Genomic DNA, 22,133 nt, shown 5'->3' on the forward strand with positions numbered 1-22,133 from the left:
AAGCAGGGCAGCCGCTTATTTGGGACAACTCTTAAAGAACAAAGTAAACCAAGAAGATATTTGGGATCCCCTTTGTTTACTTACAACGCTGTGCCACTTAATTGAGGCGGGAGACTGGTAACTAGTGTCAGTCACTGTGCTTAGAGCAATCAGCTTTTAAATAGCATCACTTACATGTTTGTGTTCAGAAAGCAGTGAATTTTGACACTGATTGTTGGCGAGTATTAAACTATAAGACGATCCCAAACTGGTTTGCTGACTGTGGTTCCAAGCGTTCAGGCTTGAGGATGCCAGAAATAGCCGGCAGCAAAAATGAGACAATTCACTACTTCAAGTTAGAAACTATGATGTATTTGAAGGTATCGACAATGATCACGAATGTTACAATGAAAATCAAGATTGGAGGATGCAATTGTCGAAGACAGTCCACTATGGGCACCTGGTGTCTATGCAGACTTTGTTCATTTGTAGTAAATCAAATCAACATGTCAGTGTAAACTGAATGAATTTCTCCATTGACACCTGTTAGAAACTAATACAGTTTTGTAGTGTATGATAGTTTTGGCAGTGCTTTAATTTATTCTGTATTTCATTTAAATGCATAGTTCGTCTTTTTTATATCTTTTTAACTATTTCCATGACTTTGGCTAATTGGGACAGTCGCTTAATTGGACCAAAATGTAATGGTCCCGATGTTTCTCAATTAACCAGAATCCACTGTATTGTACAAGTGAATAGTGTCAAAATTAAATTATTATGAGGAATTTGAGGAAAGCAAATCTATTCTCATTCTTTATAATATAAATGTCAATTCAGTAATTGAATTGCTGTGCTTTGCAACTAGAGCAGCTGTAGGGTGAAAAAGTTTCCTTGTTGAACTTGCCTGTTTGCTGTGTTATTGAACTGATCAACCACCCGAATTTTGAAGTTAGCAAATTGGATCCGAAGTTGACTTGGTAAATTATGACATGGTGATGGTAGAGGGTAGCCTTCATGATTGGAAGCCTGTGATTGGTGTTTCTCACGGACTCTTAATATTTCCTTCATGTATTCACAACTGGGATGTGAATGTAGGAGGCATTACTAGTATGATCACAGATGACATGAACATTGGAAGGGTGATTGTTAATGAGAAAGATAGCTTTAAGATAACAGAATGATATTGATTAGCTGGTGATTTGGATGGACAGAGCCAATCCTCTTTCATCCCATTTAACAATGCACAGAGCCAATTGTTCGCCTATACTGAGTTGTTGAAGTTGGGTGGAAGTGATTTTGCTCGAATTCGTTGCCGTTTTCTTGGATGTTAGAGAGAAAGGACCTCTTTCTAACATGGATTCCCAATCCTAATTGTTATTTGGTGATTCCATCCATAAATCATGTATGTGAAGATGCTGGGCAAGAACTCAATTAGTTTTATGCTGTATACATTTGGAAATGATCACCTTTATCCCCACATCAGTAATAGCCTGTTAGATTATGCACCACAGGTTGCCTGCACAGTGGGGAACTAATTAAAAGAAAATATAAAGGAATAATTAAGAAGAATTCCATTTGGAGATTGGTGGTTAATCAAATGAAAGCTCAGAAATTAAACACATTATTTAAGCATGTTGCAGCTGAATAGTGGTGGAGAGGAAGGGGAAGTCCTTTGAAGTATTGGTGTAATCACCATTGGGAATGTGCCATATTGCCATACAAGTCAAGTGTATGTATCAGTATGATAATGTGGCTATAGCAATTTTAGATAATTTTACATGGGTTAGCTTTGGGAGCGGAAAATTTTGTCTGGATGATCCTTCGGTTGGATGGTTGTGGATAGAGGATAAGGAGGTTCTGAAGGCATAGTTAATCATCTTCTAATGGATTTTCTGAGGTGAGATGTGAAAGCTGGTTGGGGCAATTTCCCAACAGTAAAATTACTACAGACATTTGGAAGACATATTCAGGGGAACTCAAAAAGTTTCAGGGGCATAAAAACCCCCAGCTGAGAAATTTAATTTCTCTTGAGAAGGCAGCAGACACTTCGGACCGTTCAACAGATGGTCTCCTCATTACGGCAGAGGTAGGCACGCATGAAGACAATTAGCTGATTGTACAATATAGATTTTGATTTTTTTTCCCTTGAAGCTTAACTGTATGCTCAGGTAAATTTCCGTACATATTCTCATATTCCGTGATTTGTACAGCAACACAATAAATGGGCCCAGTTTACCCAACACACAATTTCTAAGACAGTTCCTCCACCCTGTTCCTCAGATACATAAACATGCTTTGATAACTGACGTATTATTTACAGGTGTAAATTGTGCAATTTCACTTGTGCCCAAGCAGAGCCATTTACCTCTCAATACAATGGAACTGAGTGTCACATTCATGACCTGCAATCAATTTTTAGGGAATTGAGAATTTAACTCATTCATACTATAGTTAGAAAATAACATTGATGTTTATTTTTTGTGATATATTGCAGAGTAGGTCCTTCCGAGCCTTCGAGCCACTCCACCCCGGAACCCCACAACTCTGATTAAGCTTAATCTAATCACGGGATAATTTTAACCTACTCAGTTTGGCTTTGGACTGTGGGAGGAAGGCATAGCACCCAGAGAAAACCCATACAGTACACGGGGGAGGCACAGAGACTCCTTACAGAGCGGTACTGGAATTGAACTCTGAACTCTGGAGCTCCCGACCTGCAATAGTGTTATGCTAACTACTATGCTACTGTGGCACACGTCACTGCCAAAGTGAAAAAATAATTGGTCCTGGCTGTGAATAGAACTAGTGTGAACTAGAAATACAATCTATTAAGACATCTAAATGGTTTGTCTGCTAAAGTTGTGAATTTAGCCAGAATTGCTTCCATTTTGAGTACCTATTTGGACCCACGGTGTTACAAATAATGTGTTTTTTTTCCCCCCTCAGAGGCGCAATGGGGAAGACATCCCAGTTGCTCTGACAAAGAATATAAATCACAGGAGGTTTGCTGCAACGTTCAAATTGAAAGAAGTGAGAAGGGACGACCAAGATTTGTACCGTTGTGTGACTCAGTCCGAAAGAGGTTCTGGTGTATCAAATTTTGCTGAGCTCATTGTTAGAGGTATTGTGAATTTAATTTGGTGCCAATGTTATAATGAAGTGTATATTTGTTCTACTGGATGATTTTTTTTGAAAAGTGTAACATTTAGTGAAATCTTTGCTGTGAAATTCCCTGCTATTATACCAGGAGCCATGATGGCAGAACATCGATGCAAATAGGGATTTACCATTGCAAAATAGTCTTAAGTGAATGTTCTTTACATTTAAAAACAAACGATGGGTCTGTCACAAGCTTTAGCTAAGTTGTCCAAGGCCAAAAATGAGATGCATACTAACTTTGGTAAGGTGTAAGTGGGCTCAATTAACAAGCAACTTTGACCTTAAAGATGCAATTTACATCTACTTTAAAAAAATATATATGTACAAGTCTGGTTTGGGAATGCTGTCCTTCTGCCACAGTACACAAATCCCAAATTTCAAGATGTTTTGTGCCATGTTTCTGCTTCTTTGGTATAGAGCTCACAGTGTCCAGTATGGTCATTGCTACAGCATCAACTTTAAAGCCAACATTACATCATAAATAATATGTTTTTTGTTCTCTCTTTTGAAGTTGCAAGGCCAAAGACATGAGAATTCACTGCTGCATGATGATTAGATTAATTTTTAAAATTTCAGCATTGTCAGAACAAGCAAGTGAGATGTGCATTCGGTTCCCCACATATGCAGACATACAGCTTCTCATTATTAAAGTGATTTAAATTCAACTATTTGATTCAAAGAAAATTATAGTAAAATACTCCTGAGCATATACCAGTTGAGCTTAAGTCTGCACTAAGAAGAGAGAAATTTGACATGCAATGTAGCACTAGAAGGCCAAAATTTATTTGACAACTCCAGTTAGCCTGAATGCTTTATGAGCCTCTGTGCCCAGTAATGCTGGAGTTGGATGTTGTTCATCAAGGCAGGGGATATGATCCTCTCTCTGGGGATATGAGTATTTGCAATATGTGGTGCCATTCCAGAAGTTAACAGATTTATTTATTTACTCATTTTGTCAAGATGAAATTTGAATGCTTAATCCATAGATCACAAGTATATGAAAACTGTACTCCATTATCAGGGCAAGAAATGGACAAGTTTGAATCCTGAAGTTGAATCAAAACCCCTGGCAAAATTGAAATCAAGTAAAGCCAATTTATTTCCCTGTATGTGTTCAGTTTTTTTAAAAAAACATTTACAAAATTTACTTATTAGTTTTCATTGTTGTTTCGTGCTTCTATTTCTATACGTCCCTGTTGAATCTATGAAATGGCTGGTAGCTGAGGGTCTTGAGATTTTTTTGGCATTAAGGGTGTTCTAAATCTTCGTGTGGAAATTGATTCTGCCCCTTGTGCTTGGTATCCTTGCATTCAAATTTATATTCTGTATGTAAGAGGATGGATGAAGAAAGATGGCCATAAATGAGGAGTTGCCTTTCTTTTAAATTTTGATAATGAATGTGGACGAATTGACATTATTTTTGATATATATTGGTACCAGAGTGCAGAGTGGTCTACCTCAGCCTCATTATGCGAAATACATAAATTTAGAGCAGAGTTGCATGAAGAACCTTTCTTATACAGGGACCTCCTGCAGTAAGTACATTTTGGTTATTTGAAGCGTGTATTATTGCTTGTTAGTTACTCTGTTAAAAATAAACTATTGCAATGGTGCGATGTGTAGGAATTTGGAAATCATAGAAATGGGAAGCAGTGACCAGCGTGATCTTTCTGTAACATCACAAACTAGCGTCTTTGTATAGTTCTTCCAGAATCGGTTGAGCTGCGTTCTACAGCTAAACATTTTCTCAGCTTTCAGAAAGATGCAGAATATTTAAAGAATAAAAGAATATTTTTAGTTACGAGAAATGCCAATACAAAGTGTATTCAGAAATTGTTTTTTAATGCTTGCCAGCATGACACATTCACTTAAACCATAGCTTTGGGTAATCAATGATTGCATCCAGAGACAATAAGCAATTATCGAGCTTGGCCTTTAGGCTACAGCAGTAGCAATTTATTTTCAGTTTTATTATGTCTGCTTCACTCTTTTGTACACTTCCTCTGTCAGTAACATCTACCTTAGGGCACTGGAAGGCAGCGGCTTATCTTGGAGAACTGGGATGAAATGGAATAAAAGCCTACCCTGATTGTACTGTATGTGCAGTAACTTAATTAAATAATTTCATTGTCAAAATGGAAATTCTGCAGCAAGTGCTTGAAACTGCTGCATAATAAAGCCTTGTGTGTTTTAGTTGGTTTCTGTCTCAGCAGCTATATAACAGCTCTTTGCTGATCTGAATAAGTAAAATAAATCCTGTTAGTATAGTAAAAAAATACCCCAAGGCCAAGGAACCCTGGTGTTGAAACTAAGTCGAAAATTAACTGTGCTGACAGGTCAGATATCTCAATGGTGCTATAAAAGTGACATCCTGCTACATCGAGACAGAAGATGATAATTTTAAAAGAAATTTGGGTTTACTGATATGGATTACGTTTAATAAGAGGTGGCATAGCATTGCCCATTGTCAAGATGACCAAAGGGCAGCACTTTATTAGCAACTTTTCCTCCTAACAGAATGTGACAGGAGATGCCCAAAGCAATTTTGCTTTTGTGTGTCACAAACAAAAATTCTTGCACTGACTTCTTGTGTTCTGGACCATTGATCTTGTGTGCTTAGCGCTGGAGGAAATGAAAACTAGATCAAGCACAGTACACTAAGCCATAAGTTTTATATTACACAGATCATTTTGAGTTATGGAACTGTCTTGTATTTGCTAAGTCTTATTGGTTTGGAGGTATCTTCAAGGGCTCACAATACTTGGAAAGTTGTGGTAAAACCCTGTACCTTGCAGCTAAAGCTCATTCATAGTGAAGTTGTTCATTTGCAAGTAAAGTTATTTCAACTTCTCAAAGTTAGTGGTAACAAAGCTTATCTTTATATACTAGAAAGTGTGTGCAAAAAGCAAAGTTGCAAGCTTGAGGCAGTCGACAGAATGAAATAACAGTATTTATTTTCACATCTGCTGGAAATACTCAGCCATTCAAACTGCATCAGTGGAAAGAGGAACAGTATCAATGTTTCAGACTGTAGACATATTGTAGGAATATTTTAGATTTGATAACATGCAATTGTTTTGGATTTCCAGCATCTGCAGTTCTGTTTTGAACATTTGTTTTTTTCCATGTCTAAAATGTCAGACTCAATATATTCCTGTATGTCTGTAGTGAATGAACCTATATGTTTTGAGGCAAAGAACCTCTGCAGTAAGGTAAACAAACCAAGCACCAATAGACTTTCTCAAACACAAGAAAATCTTCAGATGCTGAAAGTCCAAAGCACCACAGACAAAATGCTGGAGGAACTCAGCAGGCCAGGCAGCACCTATGTTGTAAACAGTTGACTTTTCCAACGAAGGCTCTTTACGAAGACAGATGTGAAAAAAGGACCTGAAGAATCATCGGGGACCCATGTCAACCCAACGATGGTCTATTTCAGCTGCTACCATCTGGGAAGTGGTACTGCAGCATAAAAACCAGGATCAACAGACTCTGGGACAGCTTCTTCCACCATGCCATCTGACTGAAAAACTCACGCTGTTTTGAGTGTATTTCTATGGTACATCAACTGTTCTATTTATTATAGATTATTATAAGCTACTATTTAGATGGAACGCATTTAGATGGAGACGTAATGTAAAGATTTTTACTCCTTATGTATGTGAAGGATGTACGAAATAAATTCGATTCAATTCTTCATCAGGACTGTTCTGATGAAGAGCTTTGGCCTGAAAAGTCAACTGTTTACCCTTTAACATAGGTGCTGCCTGATCTGCTGAGTTCCTCCAACATTTTGTGTCTGAAATGCTGAACATTTACAGTATTTTCTTTACCTCAGATTTCCAGCATCTGTTGTGAAAGGGTTATAAGGAGATTACAGCTGGGTAAACATGAATAATGTAAGTGGCAATATGATAGGGAAAATGTGACATTGTTTATTTTATTGGGAAGGTAGAAGAATATTATTTCAATGGTGAGAAATGCAAAGAGAACTTTGTGTCTCATCAAGTAGGTTGCAATGAAGTACAGTAAATGATTGGGAAAGGTAACAATATTATTTATTTCTCGGTAATTAAGTACAAAAGTAACAGGTTTTGCTTCAGTTTTAGAAGATATTAGTGAGATCATATCAAGCATCCACTTACTTACTGCCCAGTACACCAGTGGAGCTTAGGGCAGTGATGAAGGTCCTCCATCTCTGTCTGTCCTTGGCCATCTACTCTATTGTGCCATAGGTGTGGTACCAGGTCTTTACTTTGTGTCTCTGTGGTATGGCGCCAGGTTGCTGTTGGTCTCCCGAGCTTCCTTTGCGCTTCAGACGTCCAATTAACATAAATATAGAAATCTGCAGCACATTACAGGCCCTTCGGCCCACAGTGTGTGCTGACCACGTAACCTACTCTAGAAACTGCCTAGAACTCCCCCACCATATGGTCCTCTGTTTTTCTGGCTATCCGCACAATCAATGCCTCTCATTGTATACACATCATTCAGGTCACCTCTCATCCTCCATTGCTCCAAGGAGAAAAGGCCAAGTTCACTCACTCTATTCTCATAAGGCATGCTCTCCAATCCAGGCAACATCCTTGTAAATCTCCTCTGCACTCTCTCTATGGTATCCACGTCCTTCCTTTAATGAGGTCATCAGAAATGAACACAGTACTCTAAGAGGGGTCTGACCAGGGTCTTATATAACAGTAACATTACCTCATATCTCTTGAACTTCATCTCATGGTTGATGGCCAACACACTATATGCCTTCTTAACAATACTGTCAACCTGCACAGCAGTTTTGAGTGTCCTGACTATTAATATTATATTCTGTCTTCAAGTTTAAACTACAGAAATGAACCACTTCACATTTATCTGGGTTGAATTCCATCTGCCACTTCTCAGCCCAGTTCTGCTTCGTATCAATGTCGTGCTGTAACTTCTGACAACCCTCCAGACTATCCATAGCACCACCAACTTTTGTGTCATCAGCAAACTTATTAACCCACCCTTCTACTTCCTCATCCAGGTCATTTATAAAAATCACGAAGAGGAGGAGTCCCAGAGCAGATCCCTGTAGAACACCACTGGTCACCAACCTCCATGCAGAATGCAAACCATCTGAAACCACCCTTTCCCTTCTTTGGGCAGCCCAATTCTGGACCCACAAGGCAAGGTCTCCTTGGAACCCATACTCATTACCTTCTGAATGAGCCTCGCATGGAGAAGCTTATTAAATGCCTTACTGAAATCCATATACACTACATCCACTGCTCTACCTTCATCAATGTGTTTTGTTGCATCCTCAAAGAATTCAATCAGGTTTGCAAGGCATGACCTGCCCTTGACAAAGTCATGCTGATTATCCCTAATCAGATTATGTCTCTCCAAATGCTTGTAAATCCTGCATCTCAGGATCTTCTCCAACAACTTGCCCACCACTGAAGTAAGACTCATTGGTCAATAGTTTCCTGTGTTATCTCTACTCCCTTTCTTGAACAAGGGAATGACATTTGCAATCTTCCAATCCTTTGGTACTTCTCCCATCCTTATTGATAAAGGAAAGATCGTTGTCAGAGCCTCAGAAATCTCCTCCCTTGCTTCCCACAGTAGCCTGGGATATATCTCATCTGGTCCTGGCAACTTATCTAACCTAATACTTTTGAAGCCTCCAGCACATCGTCTTTCTTAATGTCTATACACTCGAGCGTTTCATATCCACATTTGCCAAGGTCCTTTTCATTGGTGAATATTGAAGCAAAATATTCATTAAGTACCTTTGCTACCTCCTCTGGCTCCATGCCAATGTTTCCACTCTTGCTCCTGATTGGTCCTAGTCTCACATGGCTCATTGTCTTGCTCTTCACATGCTTGTAGAATGTGCTGTCTTGATGAAGTTGGCCTGTCTTCTCATCAAAGGCAAAAAGTGGGTCAATTAAAACGTAGGAGAACTTTAAGGGTCGTGAGGGTGGCTGTGGAGAAGATTTTTCCTCTTGTGGGAGAATCTTCAGCTTGGGTTCCCTGTTTCGAAATCAGGGGTTTCCTATTTAAGACTGAGGCAGGGCAAGGATATTGCTCTGAGGGTCATCAAGTTTTAGAACTCTCTTTTCCCAAGGGCGGTGGTATATGAAGCTAGGTTCTTAATAAGCAGAGAGGTGAAAGTTTATCAGTTGTTGAGTAGAATTTGGAGCAGAGGTTATGAGGTAGAGGCTGTACTGACATTGGAGAGGGTTCAAAGGTTAAAGCAAATTATTCCGGAATTGAAAGCTCTTTAATGGCTCTGGATCTGTACTCACTGGATTTCAAAAGAATGAAAGGGGGAATCTTATTGAAACACTGAATGTTGAAAGGCCTAGACAGGGAGTATGTGGAGAGAATGATTCCTATGGTAGGAGAGCCTTGGACCAGAGGACACAGCCTCAGAGTAGAGAGATGTCTGTTTAGAATGGAGATGAGGAGAAACTTCATTAGCCAGAGAGTTTTGAGTCTGCGAAATTCATTGCCACAGGCAGCTGTGATGACCAAGTCATTGGGTATATTTAAGGCAGAGGCTGACAGATTTTTGATTAGTCAGGACATGAAGGGTGACGAAGAGAAGGCAGGAGGTTTGGGCTGAGAAGGAAATGGATGAAATGGAAGAACAGACTTGATTGGCCGAATGGCCTATTGCTGTTCCTAGGTATCTTACAGTCATATAGTCTTACAATCAGCTCAGCCATGGTCTGATTAAATGGTGGAGCAGCTTGAGTGACTAACTGATCTTAATTTCTCTCTTTCTATCTATGTTCTGTCCATTTTGGGGATTAAGACAGATCAGAATCATAGGATAAACCCAAGAGGTGTGCAGGACAACAACTGAAGAAAATTGTAATGATGGCAATATTGTTGAGGATACTTTAAGCTGGATGAAGGAAAGGCACGAATTCAAGTACTGATGTGCCAATAAGCAGACAGGAAACAAAATAAGTAAAAGAGGTGAATTGTAAAAGGACAGAAATAAATTAGAGAAATGAAAGGTGAATCACAGGGTGATAGGAGAAAAAGGGTGATGAATACAATCAATTGTAATTTTTGTCAAAGAAAATGCATAATCAAGAAGCAATTGTGTACTGCCTCAAAATCGAAGAGAAATTGGTAGGCTGGAGACTTACAAACATGATTCAAACTGCAGCAATCAATAGAAATGCTGCCGTTATTGTGAAGAACTTCCATAACATATAACCAAATGTATTAAGTGAGTAATTGAGAATAGTTCATGGTAAGCACCAATGCTAAATCTTCACTCACACTTAGAAGTAATGTCTTACTTGTATAATGCTGTGTAACTTTGAATAATCCTGAATGACTAGCCCTCCATATGGGAATTTGTTCAAAACTGCTGAAAAACTCATTTGGTTAAAAATACACTGTTATTACAATAAGAAGGATGTCATAGTGATCAGTCTTGCCATTTTTTATCAAGGAGTATGACTTGACCCCCTGGATGGAATCCAAGTCTGCTTCTGCATTAATTTGTGCATCTTTATATAGTACCAAGTAATATTTTTGGCTTAAAAATCAATTATGCTGATATCAGTGAACAATCTGCTGAAAGAACTTAAGTCAAGCAGATCTGTAGAGAAGAGATGGGCTAACCCCCTGCATCAATACTGACTATGTTGAGGCAAGAATGGCAGAGTAAAGAAGTAAGAGGGAGAGAAGGACAGATGGATGATGGGCAGATGGAACCAAGTGGAGGAGGGTGATAAGTCTAAGAAATGAGGGATACAAAAGGTCAATAGAGGAAGAGACTCTGGGTGAGTAAATGGGAGTGAGAAAGGGACATGGGGTGTATGTATTAGAAAGTGTGTTGATGGCTCTAATCAAATTGAGCGAGTACTCTTCACTGGCATACGATTTGGGTGGCATCTAGGTTACAGTTATAATTACTATTGGCATTGGATTGCCTTTTGATGCTGGACGTTTCATGGAACCTTTAATGGTACAATTTAATCTCAGAGAATGTATACAGTATACAAGCTTTGAGACTGAGCCGAGCTTGAAGTTCCACTTGGTGCGCATGTGTGTCCATATTCTGTCCAAATATTTGTGTTTGATTGTTGGGGGGAGGAGAGGTTGTTTTGTAGGAGTAGTAAATAAATAAACACAAGTCTTTTCTCGAAGTAACAGAAGTAAGGATCCAATTTGTCATCTGAGTTGTATGCTAGGGTAGTTTGCATGGTTTCGCACGTTTTTGCTCTGGGCCAGATCTTGCCAATTGTTCCTGTTGGAAGTACCTGTTTTCAGCATCTGAGACTGAAGTATTTTCCGAAAATCTGAGGAAGTTCAGTTTGATGTTAATGCTGTGAACTTGCTGAGGGAAAAGTACCAAAATTGAAAAGTTTGTAAGGTGCTTACTTCACCAAAGGACTCCCTACAGAGTCCAGAAGTGGAACAGACTCAGCTGTTCTGAAGCCTCCCTGTACTAAGCCAGGCTGGTGCCCTTCAAATCGTGTGCCAGGTCACATCTGGCACCACATCAGAGATTCCTTTGATTGCAATGTGGATGGCCGTGTGAAGATTTGGAAAACAAGTGGGAAGTTATTTCTAGTTATTTATAACTGCAGACTACTGAGTCTAACATTAGCAGTTGGAATGTTACTGGAAGAGGTTCTGAGAGACAGGATCAATCTGCCTTTGGAAAAGCAACGACTGATTAGGGACAGTCAGCTTGGCTTTGTGCATGGGAGATCAAGTCTCACAAATCTGATTGTAGTGATAGAAGAGGTAATTAAAAGAATTGATGAAGGCAGGGTGTTAGACATTGTTGATGTGAACTTTAGCAAGGAAGGTTCGGAAGGCCCTCTTCAATACCAGAACCAGATCAGTAAGCTTTATTCCATTAAATTAGAATGAATTTATAATAAAACATCTTAACCAGAAATTCTTTTTCATGAACTGATACTGTGGTAGCAAAATATGTTTGTTTTGCAAGGGTAAAATCTATAGATTAATGTAATTGTAGTTGAAACTAGTGGGCTTGTTACAACCCATGCATTTGTTGGCAAAAGTGAATCATCATCATTATGTGCTGTAGGCAATCATGTTTTATGATCATATCTGTTCTTGGCAAATTTGTCTACCAAAGTTGTTTGCCATTGGTTTCTTCTGGGCAGTATCCTGACGATGACGGGCGACCCCAGCCATTATCAGTACTCTTCAAAGATTGCCTGCCTGGTGTCAGTGGTTGCAAAACCAGCTGCATATACAACCATTCACCACCTGCTCCTATGGCTTCATGTCACCCTGATTGGGGGTGGGGGGGGGGGGCTATGCAGGTGCTACACCTTACCCGAGGATGATCTGCAGTCTAGCGAGGTGCCTTATACCCCTTTTTGTAGAGATGTATCTCCACCCACTCCACCCAAAGTGAGCAGGCTGCCAAATACTACAGCACAGTGATGTGCCTGAATTGTAATGAACTATATTTAGTGAGACAGTGTTAACAATAATTATGCTTCACTGCGTAACTGAGACAACTTGAGGACTTGTATGTCAATGTAATAGCCTCAAAGTATCTGTCAGTTGTTTGTGATATTGGAAAATAAGTGTGTCATGATGTTTGGCTCATTGTGGTGTCCAGTATTGAGGCTATAAGCTGAAGCGTTTTCCAAAAACTTGCATGAGGAAAACTGGCCAACAACATGCATTAGTTTGCACTTGGTGCAAAAGCTTTATCTCCCTTTATCTGAAAGGTAATAAATGGCCACAAGAGACAAATAGGAGTTTTAATTTGTATTTCTTTTACATTTAGGCTTAGTTATTTAAATGCCTTCAGTTTTAGAGAATGCATATTTTGTGTATGTTTTGTGTAAGTAGTTGTTCAAACTTTGAAATGTATATTTTAATGTTTTTCACGATGAAATTTATGAGTATAGAGCCTTACTTTTGAAGGCCAGCTTGACTTTGGAAAATAATTTTATGGTCCTAAGCATTTTAGCAGAATCGGAGTGGACCTTTGGTAGACTGATGACAGGCTTGTGTAAATTGGCGTTGACTCTAAAATCTGGACAATTTTGTTTTATCTGCAGAATTGTTAATCTGTTTGTTTTGAAATTAGTCATGAGATTAGGCATGAAATGGGGAAATCGATTAAAATTCTTTCAAGCGCAGGAAATGATTAAAAAGATTTTGTGCTCATTTCTCAGGATCTGGATTTGGCCAGAGTTTATTGCCCATCCCTAATTGTTCTTGGGAAGGTGTCATCAGCCATCCTTTGGATCTACTCTCCCGTCTGCTATTCGTAAGCACAATATTGGATTTAGACCTAGCTACACTGAATGAATCAATACCAGAATCAAGTTTAATATCATCGGCATAGATGGCGGTGCGACGCAGCTTGCAGCGGCCTCTCCGGAGTTGGTATCTGTTATTTGTTAAGTGGGGTGCCGTGCGCAATCCTAATCGGATGAAAAACAGACGTGGGAGCACGGAGGAACATCTGGAAATCTCCAGGAAGGCCCGTTTCATTGTTGCTGCTGCTGTGAGGTCCGGGTCTCTGCTGAGAAGAACAGGCCTCCAGTCCTCGCGGTCGCGTTGCTGGTGGCCATTGGCGGGGGGCGTCTTAATACGCTCGGCAGAGGATGGTGCTCGGAGAAGCTGTGCCGGAGGGGATGGTCGGAGGTTCGACAGACTCGGAGTCCGCTGCGGTCGGAGCGCTTTCACTGTGCGAGGCTGGGTTCGACGGAGCTCTCATTGTGTGCTGTGTCTCCGAGGCTGAGTCCAGTGCTGTGGAAGTCCATAGCGGGGGTATTCCCTTCTGTCGCCTGCGTGGGATGACGAGTCTGTCAGGACCCTGAGGACTTGTGGAAACTGTGTGGTGGTTTCTTTCTCTTAACATCTTAACAGACTTAAAAATAGTCTCTTAACATCTTTGGACTATTTTTACTGTGCCCATGGTCTGTTTTTTTAAATCAATTATGCTATTGTTTGCACTGTTGTAACTATATGTTGTAACTATGTGGTTTTGTGCAGGTCTTGTAGCTTTAGTTTTTGGTCTTGTTTTGTCTGATGGATTTGGAGCTCCTTTCCGGGGAACGCGCTAAGATGGTAGCGCGATATTAATATGCAGCAGCCTCTCCGGACTCTGTATTGGGGATTTGCAAAAGTTATGTGGATTTTCTGGTGTAGTCTGTTTTGTCATGTGCATTTGTGATATCATTCTGGAGGAACGTTGTCTCATTTTTTAACTGCATTGCATTTGTGGTTTCTAAATGACAATAAACTGAATCTGATATATTGTGCAAATGTGTTAACTTCGTGGCAGCATTACCATGCAATACATAATAGAGAGAAAAAAACTGAATTACAGTAAGTTTTTACATATATTAGTTAAATAAGTCGTGCAAAAATAGAAATTAAAAGTTAGTGAGGTAGTGCTCAGAGGTTCAATGTCCATTCAGAAATCGGATGGCAGAGGGAAAAGCTGTTTCAGAATTGTTGAGTGTGTGCCTTCGCACTTCTGTACCTCCTTGCTGATGGTAGCAATGAAACCAAGGCTTTAACTAGGTGATGGAGGTCCTGAATGATGGATGCTGCCTTTTTAAGACATCACTCCTTGGTGATGCCTTGGATACCACACGGCCGATGCCCATGATGGAGCTGACTAATTGTAAACCTCTCTGAAACTTACTGTGATCCTGCGCAGTAGCCCTCCCTCCATGCCAGACAGTGATGCAGCCAGTTGGAATGCTCTCCACGGTACATCTGAAGAAATTTGCAAGTGTTTTTGGTGACATACCAGATCTCCTCAAACTCCCAATAAAATATAGCCCCTGTCGTGCCTTCTTTGTAGCTGCATTGGTATGTTGGTCCAGATTAAATCCTCAGAGATACTGACGCCCAGGAACTTGAAGTTCATTTGAATGAGTGACAATTAATTCCAAATTGAGGTAGTGCAGTTCTTGGAAAGGAACGTGCAGCTTGTGGTGTTCCTGGATGCTCAGTGCTCATCCTCCTTAATAGTGGATGTCGTGGGGCTGAGCAGGGTTGTCAGAGTAGCCTGCGTGAGTAATTGCAGGGTATTTTTTAGATGGTACGTTATGGCATCACACTGCACTGATGGTGGATGGAAGGTTGATAAATTGGGCTGCTTTATCCTGCATTGTGACAGGCTTTTTGTAGGTTACAGGAGGCTATTATTCCATGAATTACTGACATGATGAGGAAAAGCTTTTGGAGGTGCCTAGATGTGGGTTACTTGTTGCTTCTGACCTGTTGTTGGAGCCACAGTACTTACGTAGCTGGTTCAGCTGTCTGGTCAGTGGTAACCTGCGTAATGTTGGAGACGAGCGACTGTCTGATAATGCCATTGCTAATCGTGATTTTCTTTTTGAGTCTTTGTACCAGGGCACAGGAGAAAGCTGCAGAGGGTTGCAAACTCAGCCAGCTCCTTCGGCATTGAGGACACCTTCAAAAGACGATGCCTCAAAAAGGCGGCATCCACCATTAAGGGCAGCAATCACCCAGGACCTGTCCTCTTCTCATTCTTGCCATCAAGGAGGAGATGTAAGAGCCTGAAGACAAACAGACACACACACATCAGATTTCTGAAAGGTCAATGAACCAACCCATGAACACTACCTGATTATTTTTGCTCTCTTTTGGCACTACTTATTTATCTATTTTATTTTTGTTTTTAATTTAGTTTTTTTAGAAGTATGTACTCTACTGCACTGCTACTGTAAAACAACGAACTTCACGACATATGTCAGTGATATTAAACCTGATTTTAATTCTGACATTTGGGACATGCCAGTTGGTATGAATTCAGACAGCTTCTGACAGTTTTTTCTAATTGTCAAAGATATTTGTAGTTTCTTTTGTTCTTGATAAAAGCTTGAAGAACTGATATGGAATGCAGTTCATAGTAACTTTCTGATATATTTTTTTGGTTCCTTCTTTTATTTTAGCTCTACAGATCCATCCTAAACCTCTCATAAGATTGGTGGTGTAGAATTTTATTATGAGAGCTAAAGTAGTATTATAACTTAATTTTGTATTTCAGGAGGCATTACTAAAGTGTTTTGTATGCTGCGTTTTGAAATTGAGGGCAGTTGATCTTGCAATTGGGCCAAAGGACAGTAATAGTGGTTCTCGATGGTAATATCTTCATACTGTGCAAGCTACAGATCATCAGGATAATTGAGAGTTAAAGGTGGCATTTGTAATAAGGAGTAAGACATTACCCATGAGAGGGATTTCAGATGGAAGCTTTGAAAATGTCTTAAGTATAATGTATGGAGCTATATACTGCCTGAAGCAGCATCTCTGCTATTATGCTGTGAAGTAATAGGATTTACAAATCATAATGGATGATAATTGAATGTGCAAAAAAAAGGAAAATATCATTATCATAAGTGAACTGGATTGAAGATCTTTATCCTGAGAATACCACACCATTAAAAAGTTCAACTTATTCAGTCATCAGTGGTGTTGGCAATGATATTGCAGTCTTGTTTACCTGTCTATATTGTTCTAAATTTATGCCATGCAGTAGACGTCTGATGTTGTACTGGGGAAAAAAAACTGCAATTGCCAAGCCCCTTGTGTATTTTAATCTTAGCTTTTGATCTGCTTAACATTCAACACCATCAAATACCAACACTCAAAATTCAATCATTACCTAATATATGAATTAAAGATAAGCAAATGAGCACTAATGAAATTCGAACATTTGCTATTTAAGATTTGTTTTATTTAAATAAGGGAAGACCCCAAATGATCAGCGCCAACTATGCGGGTTAATCCACACTCATCTGACACCCTCTGGGTCCTGGCTGATGCCCAATCACAGAAATTGCCTCGAGTCATCTTCCTCTGAGCAGGAGAACTGTTCTTTTCAAGTATAGACATTTCCCCAGCTCACATAAGGTTTCTGAAAACTGTTTGTAAGCCACTGCCTTGCCTGTCAGGAATCTATCTACTTCTACCTTATCAAAAATATTCACAGACTTTGCTGTGTCTTTTGAAGAAAAGGATTTGAAAAAGTCTCTGTACCCTCTAGGGGAAGAAACCCAAAATTCATCTGTTATTTAAATAGTGACCCAGTAGCTTGAAATTCTCCCACAAGCAGGAACATCCTCTCTACCTCCATCCTCTGCATCATGTATTTCAGCAAGGTCTGTTTCTTTCCATGAATGCTGCCTCACCTGTTTCTCCATTTTCTGCTTTTTTGATTATCTAGTAAACCTTCTTTGAATTGCTTTCAACACATTTACATCCTTCCCTAAATCAGTGAATACTGTACACAGTATTGTATTCTCACCAACTTTCAGACCGCCTTTGATAAGGTGCCACTCATGAGGCTGCTTACCAAGTTAAAAGCCCATGGTATTACAGGAAAGTTACTAACATGGTTAGAGCATTGGCTGATTGGTAGGAGACAGTGAGTGGGAATAAAAGGGTCCTTTTCTGGTTGGTTGCCAGTGACTAGTGGTGTTTTGCAGGGGTTGGTGTTGGGACCGCTTCTTTTTCTGCTACATATAAATGATTTAGGTGATGGAATAGATGGCTTTGTTGCCAAGTTTGCAGATGATATGAAGTTTGGTGGGGGGCAGGTAGTGTTGAGGAAACAGGTAGGATGCAGAAGGATTAGACAGATCAGGAGAATGGGCAAGAAAGTGGCAAATGAAATATAATGTTGGAAAATGCATGGTCATGCACTTTGATAGTAGAAATAAATGTGAGGACTATTTTCTAAATGAGGAGAAAATCGAAAACTCTGAGATGCAAAGAGACCCTTGTGTAGAAGACCTTTAAGTCTGAATTGACTTTATTTCTTACATCCTTCACATACACGAGGAGTAAAAACCTTTATGTTACATCTCCATCTTAATGTGCATAGTGATTTATAATAAATAGAGCAGGCAATGTAATGTAGAACGACACTAAAATCAACGTGAGTTATGAGTTAATCAGTCTGATGGCCCGGTGGAAGAAGCTGTCTCAGAAACTGTTGGCCTTGGCTGCGGTACCGTTTCCTGGATGGTAGCAGCTGGAATAGATTGTGGTTGGGGTGACTCGGGACCCCAATGATCCCAATGAAGGTTAATTTGCAGGTCGAGTCGGTGGTGAGGAAAGCAAATGCCATGTTAGCATTCATTTCAAGAAGTCTAGAATATAAGAACGAGGATGTGATGCTGAGGCTTTATAAGGCACTGGTGAGGCCTCACCTTGAGTATTGTGAACAATTTTGGGCCCCTCACCTTAGCAAAGTGTGCTGGCATTGGGGAGGGTCCAGAGGAGGTGCACAGGATGAATTCAGGAATGAAAGGGTTATCATACGAGAAATGTTTGACGGCTCTGGGTGTGTAGTTGCTGGAATTCAGAAGGATGAGGTGGGATCTCATTGAAACCTTTTGAATGTTGAAAGGCCTAGACAGTAGATGTGGAAATGTTTTTATCCCATGGTGAGAGAGTCTAGGACAAGAGGGCACAGCCTCAGGATAGAGGAGCAACCTTTCAAAACAGAGATAGAGAGTAATTTCTTTAGCCAAAGGGTGGTGAATTTGTGGAATTTGTTGCCACATGCAGCAGTGAAGGCCAGGTTGTTCGGTGTACTGAAGGCAGAGATTGATAGGTTCTTGATTGGACATGGTATCAAAGGTAACAGGGAGAAGGCCAGGAACTGGGGTTGAGGAAGAGAGAAAAAATGTTGGCCATCAGCCAAGATGGAATGGTGGCGCAAACTCGATGGGCCAGATGGCCTAATTCTGCTCCTTTGTCTTATGATCTAAAATCTGTAAATGAAATATAACCATAAGGTGTTTGTTTTAATTCATTAACTTTTCTAAACCTTTGCAAAACCTGCTTCCCAATGTTTTGAAAATTTATGTGCAAGGATGTCTGGATCCCATTAAACTCTGCAATAGCTCTCAGTTCAGATAATGTGATGTTTTTTAATTTCTTTCCAAAATGGTTAAATTCACATTTACCCACATCATTCTGTGTTTGCTAGGTCCTTCCCTCCTACTTAATGTGTCTCTTTATGTGCTCTTGGTTTCCTGCTGATCTTTATATTGTCAACTAATATTGAAACTCTTTGCAGGCTTTTCAGTGAAGATTTCTAGTTCTGATATATGTGATTGCAAGAAGTTCTCTCAGCCAAAGGACGGTGATATCTGGGAGTAGGCAGGCAGCTTGAAGGTTCTTGAAAGCAGACTGGGGAATACACACTGAGACCTCAGCCTATAAAGTACAACGTAAAAGCAAGCAATGCAAATTAATTTCAAATCATTTTACAAGAGAAAACAATAAAACAGGCATACAGATGAGATCAAGGATACTTCAGGTTCAAATAAATCTTTATTCATTGTTTTAAAATGTTATCCTTTAACAAATTAATTCATGTGATGTTAAGATTTCAAGAACAGGAGAATGCATTGAGTTAAGGTCTGGGGGGAGGGAAGTTTAAAAGAAGAGTTGTGAGCCAAGTTCAATATTTACCCTGAGAGTGCTAGGTGCTTGGAACAGGCTGTGAAGTGAAGTGGTGGAAGCTTGTATGATAGTAGCATTTAGACAGGAGATGGAGGAATATGGATGTTGTGCAGGAAAATGAAGTTTGTTTAAATTGACATCATTATCAGAACGTAAATCATGGTCTGAATGGCCTGTTTCTGTGCTGCACTGCTTTGTTCTAACACAGGAGTCTCAAACCATGGGTCCATGAACCCTTGGGTTAATGGTTGGTGTCCATAGCATAAAAAAGGTTGGGAGCCCTTGTTCTAAAGGCTGTTGGAACCGGGTATCATTTTCATCAACGTCTGGATTAGAGCATATAATTGTTTCATTGTAGATGCAAGACTGTAAGCTCTGTTTCAAGTATTGGTGTATACTGGTTCATTGTGCATCATTAATCTTTGGGCTGGCCTGCTATTTGTTCATTCACTTTAGGGGATACAAGTATTTTTGGTAAGATTTGCATATTGTCCATGCTACAACAAGTGTATGGGACATTGGAAAAAAGTTGAATTTCCCCATGGGGATGAATAAAGTATCTATCTATCTATCTAATAACCTTTGAGAAAGCCTCTTTGAGCCTTTTAAGTCCATCTGATGGAGGCTTTACATGGCAAACATAATAGGGAATTTCAGAAATCTGAATCAGAGACAAGGAAAGACTGGTGTTAGTTTTCCAAGTCAGGATGGTTTACAGTTTAGAGTGGAGCCACCAAATGGGTGATTTTCCCATGGTGCAGAAGTCTAAGGCATAGAAATATAACTAGGGTGCGTAAGACTTCTGCATGGTTCTGTATTTATCAACATGGAGCGGACAGCAAATTTGTAAATCTGGCGGGAGCAAAGGATGTTGGGAGCAGTGAAGGTGGGATGCTGCGAGAGGGGTGTGGGACAAGAGGCAGAGGAGGAATGCTGGGGCGGGTGCAGAATCACCCAGTCCCGAGACATCCAGGCAAGGTCATTTGATTCTAAACAACTGGTTTATTGATCATTACAGAATGTCTCTCTGGTGCTTCCTGCTCCCTCCCCTCTCCCTTCCCCCTTTCCCAACCATGATTCCCCTCTCCCTGCCCCCTTCCCATGCTTCATCCATAATGGAGACCCAGATCGGAATCAGGTTTATCATCACTCACAGATGTCATGATTGTTTTTTACGGCAGCAGTGCAATGTAGTACATAAAATGATTACAGTACCACGCTAGGGTGCCAAAGACATTTGCACAGTGCCATAGTTAACTATTAGCCAGGAAATTGGAAGAAAAACTTATTTGGAGTGGTGAAAAGGTTCATTGGTCTTTTGTACTTTATTTAAAAATGTGATTTCTTACAATACTCTACCAAAGAGATGGCCTAAATCTTTTGATTAAGGTTCCAAAGTGCAGCTGCAGAGAAACATTTGTGTTTTGCTTAAATTTTGAACAGTAATAAAATGTCAGATTTGATAGTGGCCTTCTAGTAGCTTGATTGATGAGTGATCTCAAGCCCACTGGGTTAGGTCCATTCAAATTGAGTGCACTTGCCAGTCCCACATTTACTATTCTGTCTCAATGTCAGCTATCTCAGCTTTCAGTTGCCCAACAGATCCAGTGAATCCCCAGTGCAGGCCAGCTTACTGTCTTGCAGAAATAGTGGCTAGCAGGAGGAAAGTTGAAGAGCCCTACCCAACCTGAAACTAGCTTGGTCATCAAATGACACCAAAAGGTGTCATTTGTCGCTCTGCATTGTTCTAATCAGCTATTTTCCACTGTGCCTGAAATCTGATGCAATCAATTCTTTTTAGCTACTTATGAAAATCTTATTTGATTTGAAGAATTTACCCTTTCACAAATTTAGAAATGTGTCTGGTAAATTTCTGAAATAATTTGAAAATGTTGGAAAATTGATAAATTGACTAATACTACTTACAGGAAGTTAGAGGTTAAAAAATAAGCAGATATTATTGTAACAACCTTAACTGTTACAAGTTTTTTAATACATTTATCAAAAAGGAGGTGCTTGATTTCAGAAAACTTTTCCCTTTGTCATGTTGTATGATTTTTACACTATTAGAGGTGAGAGTTCAAGAATTTCTGGATTGGAATTTTTTTGAAGAATGGTTGCATTTTATATGTTACACGATCAAATCTTTAATGTGCTTAATTTTAAAAAGAATATTTTGAGCAAATTTATTTTTATACATGGTTTGTAGACATTTTAGTTAATATACTGTACATGATGTGGCAAATAATATTTTTTCCTGATTATGGCACCGGCAGAGGTGCGATTGAAGTTGTTTTTCTCTTTCGCAAACCACAGGAATAATTTAAGAAAATAGAAAGATGGATTTGCATTATAATTACAATGCTGGCTTTGAGGTATTGAGAAGATTAGAGTGTAATCGGTAAACTCATTTCCTTTGTTTACTTTCCCCGTGCTGCCTTTCTATGCTTCTTTTGAAGACTGGTAGTTATGGAAATAGCAATAGTTCAATGTTTAACTTTGGGAGTTATTCTTCTGATTTTCTTGGC

General features: G+C 39.7%; 1 protein-coding gene across 8 annotated transcripts in view; it reads left to right on the forward strand.

The window, feature by feature from the left end:
* Window positions 1-22,133, forward strand: part of ptprk (protein tyrosine phosphatase receptor type K) — a 641,623-nt gene that overhangs the window by 274,248 nt on the left and 345,242 nt on the right. For all 8 annotated transcript variants that reach the window (XM_073057328.1, XM_073057322.1, XM_073057320.1 and 5 more), the window contains exon 6: window positions 2,926-3,100. In XM_073057328.1, the coding sequence (XP_072913429.1) occupies window positions 2,926-3,100 (175 nt within the window). The remainder of the gene's footprint in view (window positions 1-2,925; window positions 3,101-22,133) is intronic.

The sequence above is a fragment of the Hemitrygon akajei genome, chromosome 9 (assembly GCF_048418815.1).
Source record: "Hemitrygon akajei chromosome 9, sHemAka1.3, whole genome shotgun sequence".
Lineage (NCBI taxonomy): Eukaryota > Metazoa > Chordata > Chondrichthyes > Myliobatiformes > Dasyatidae > Hemitrygon > Hemitrygon akajei.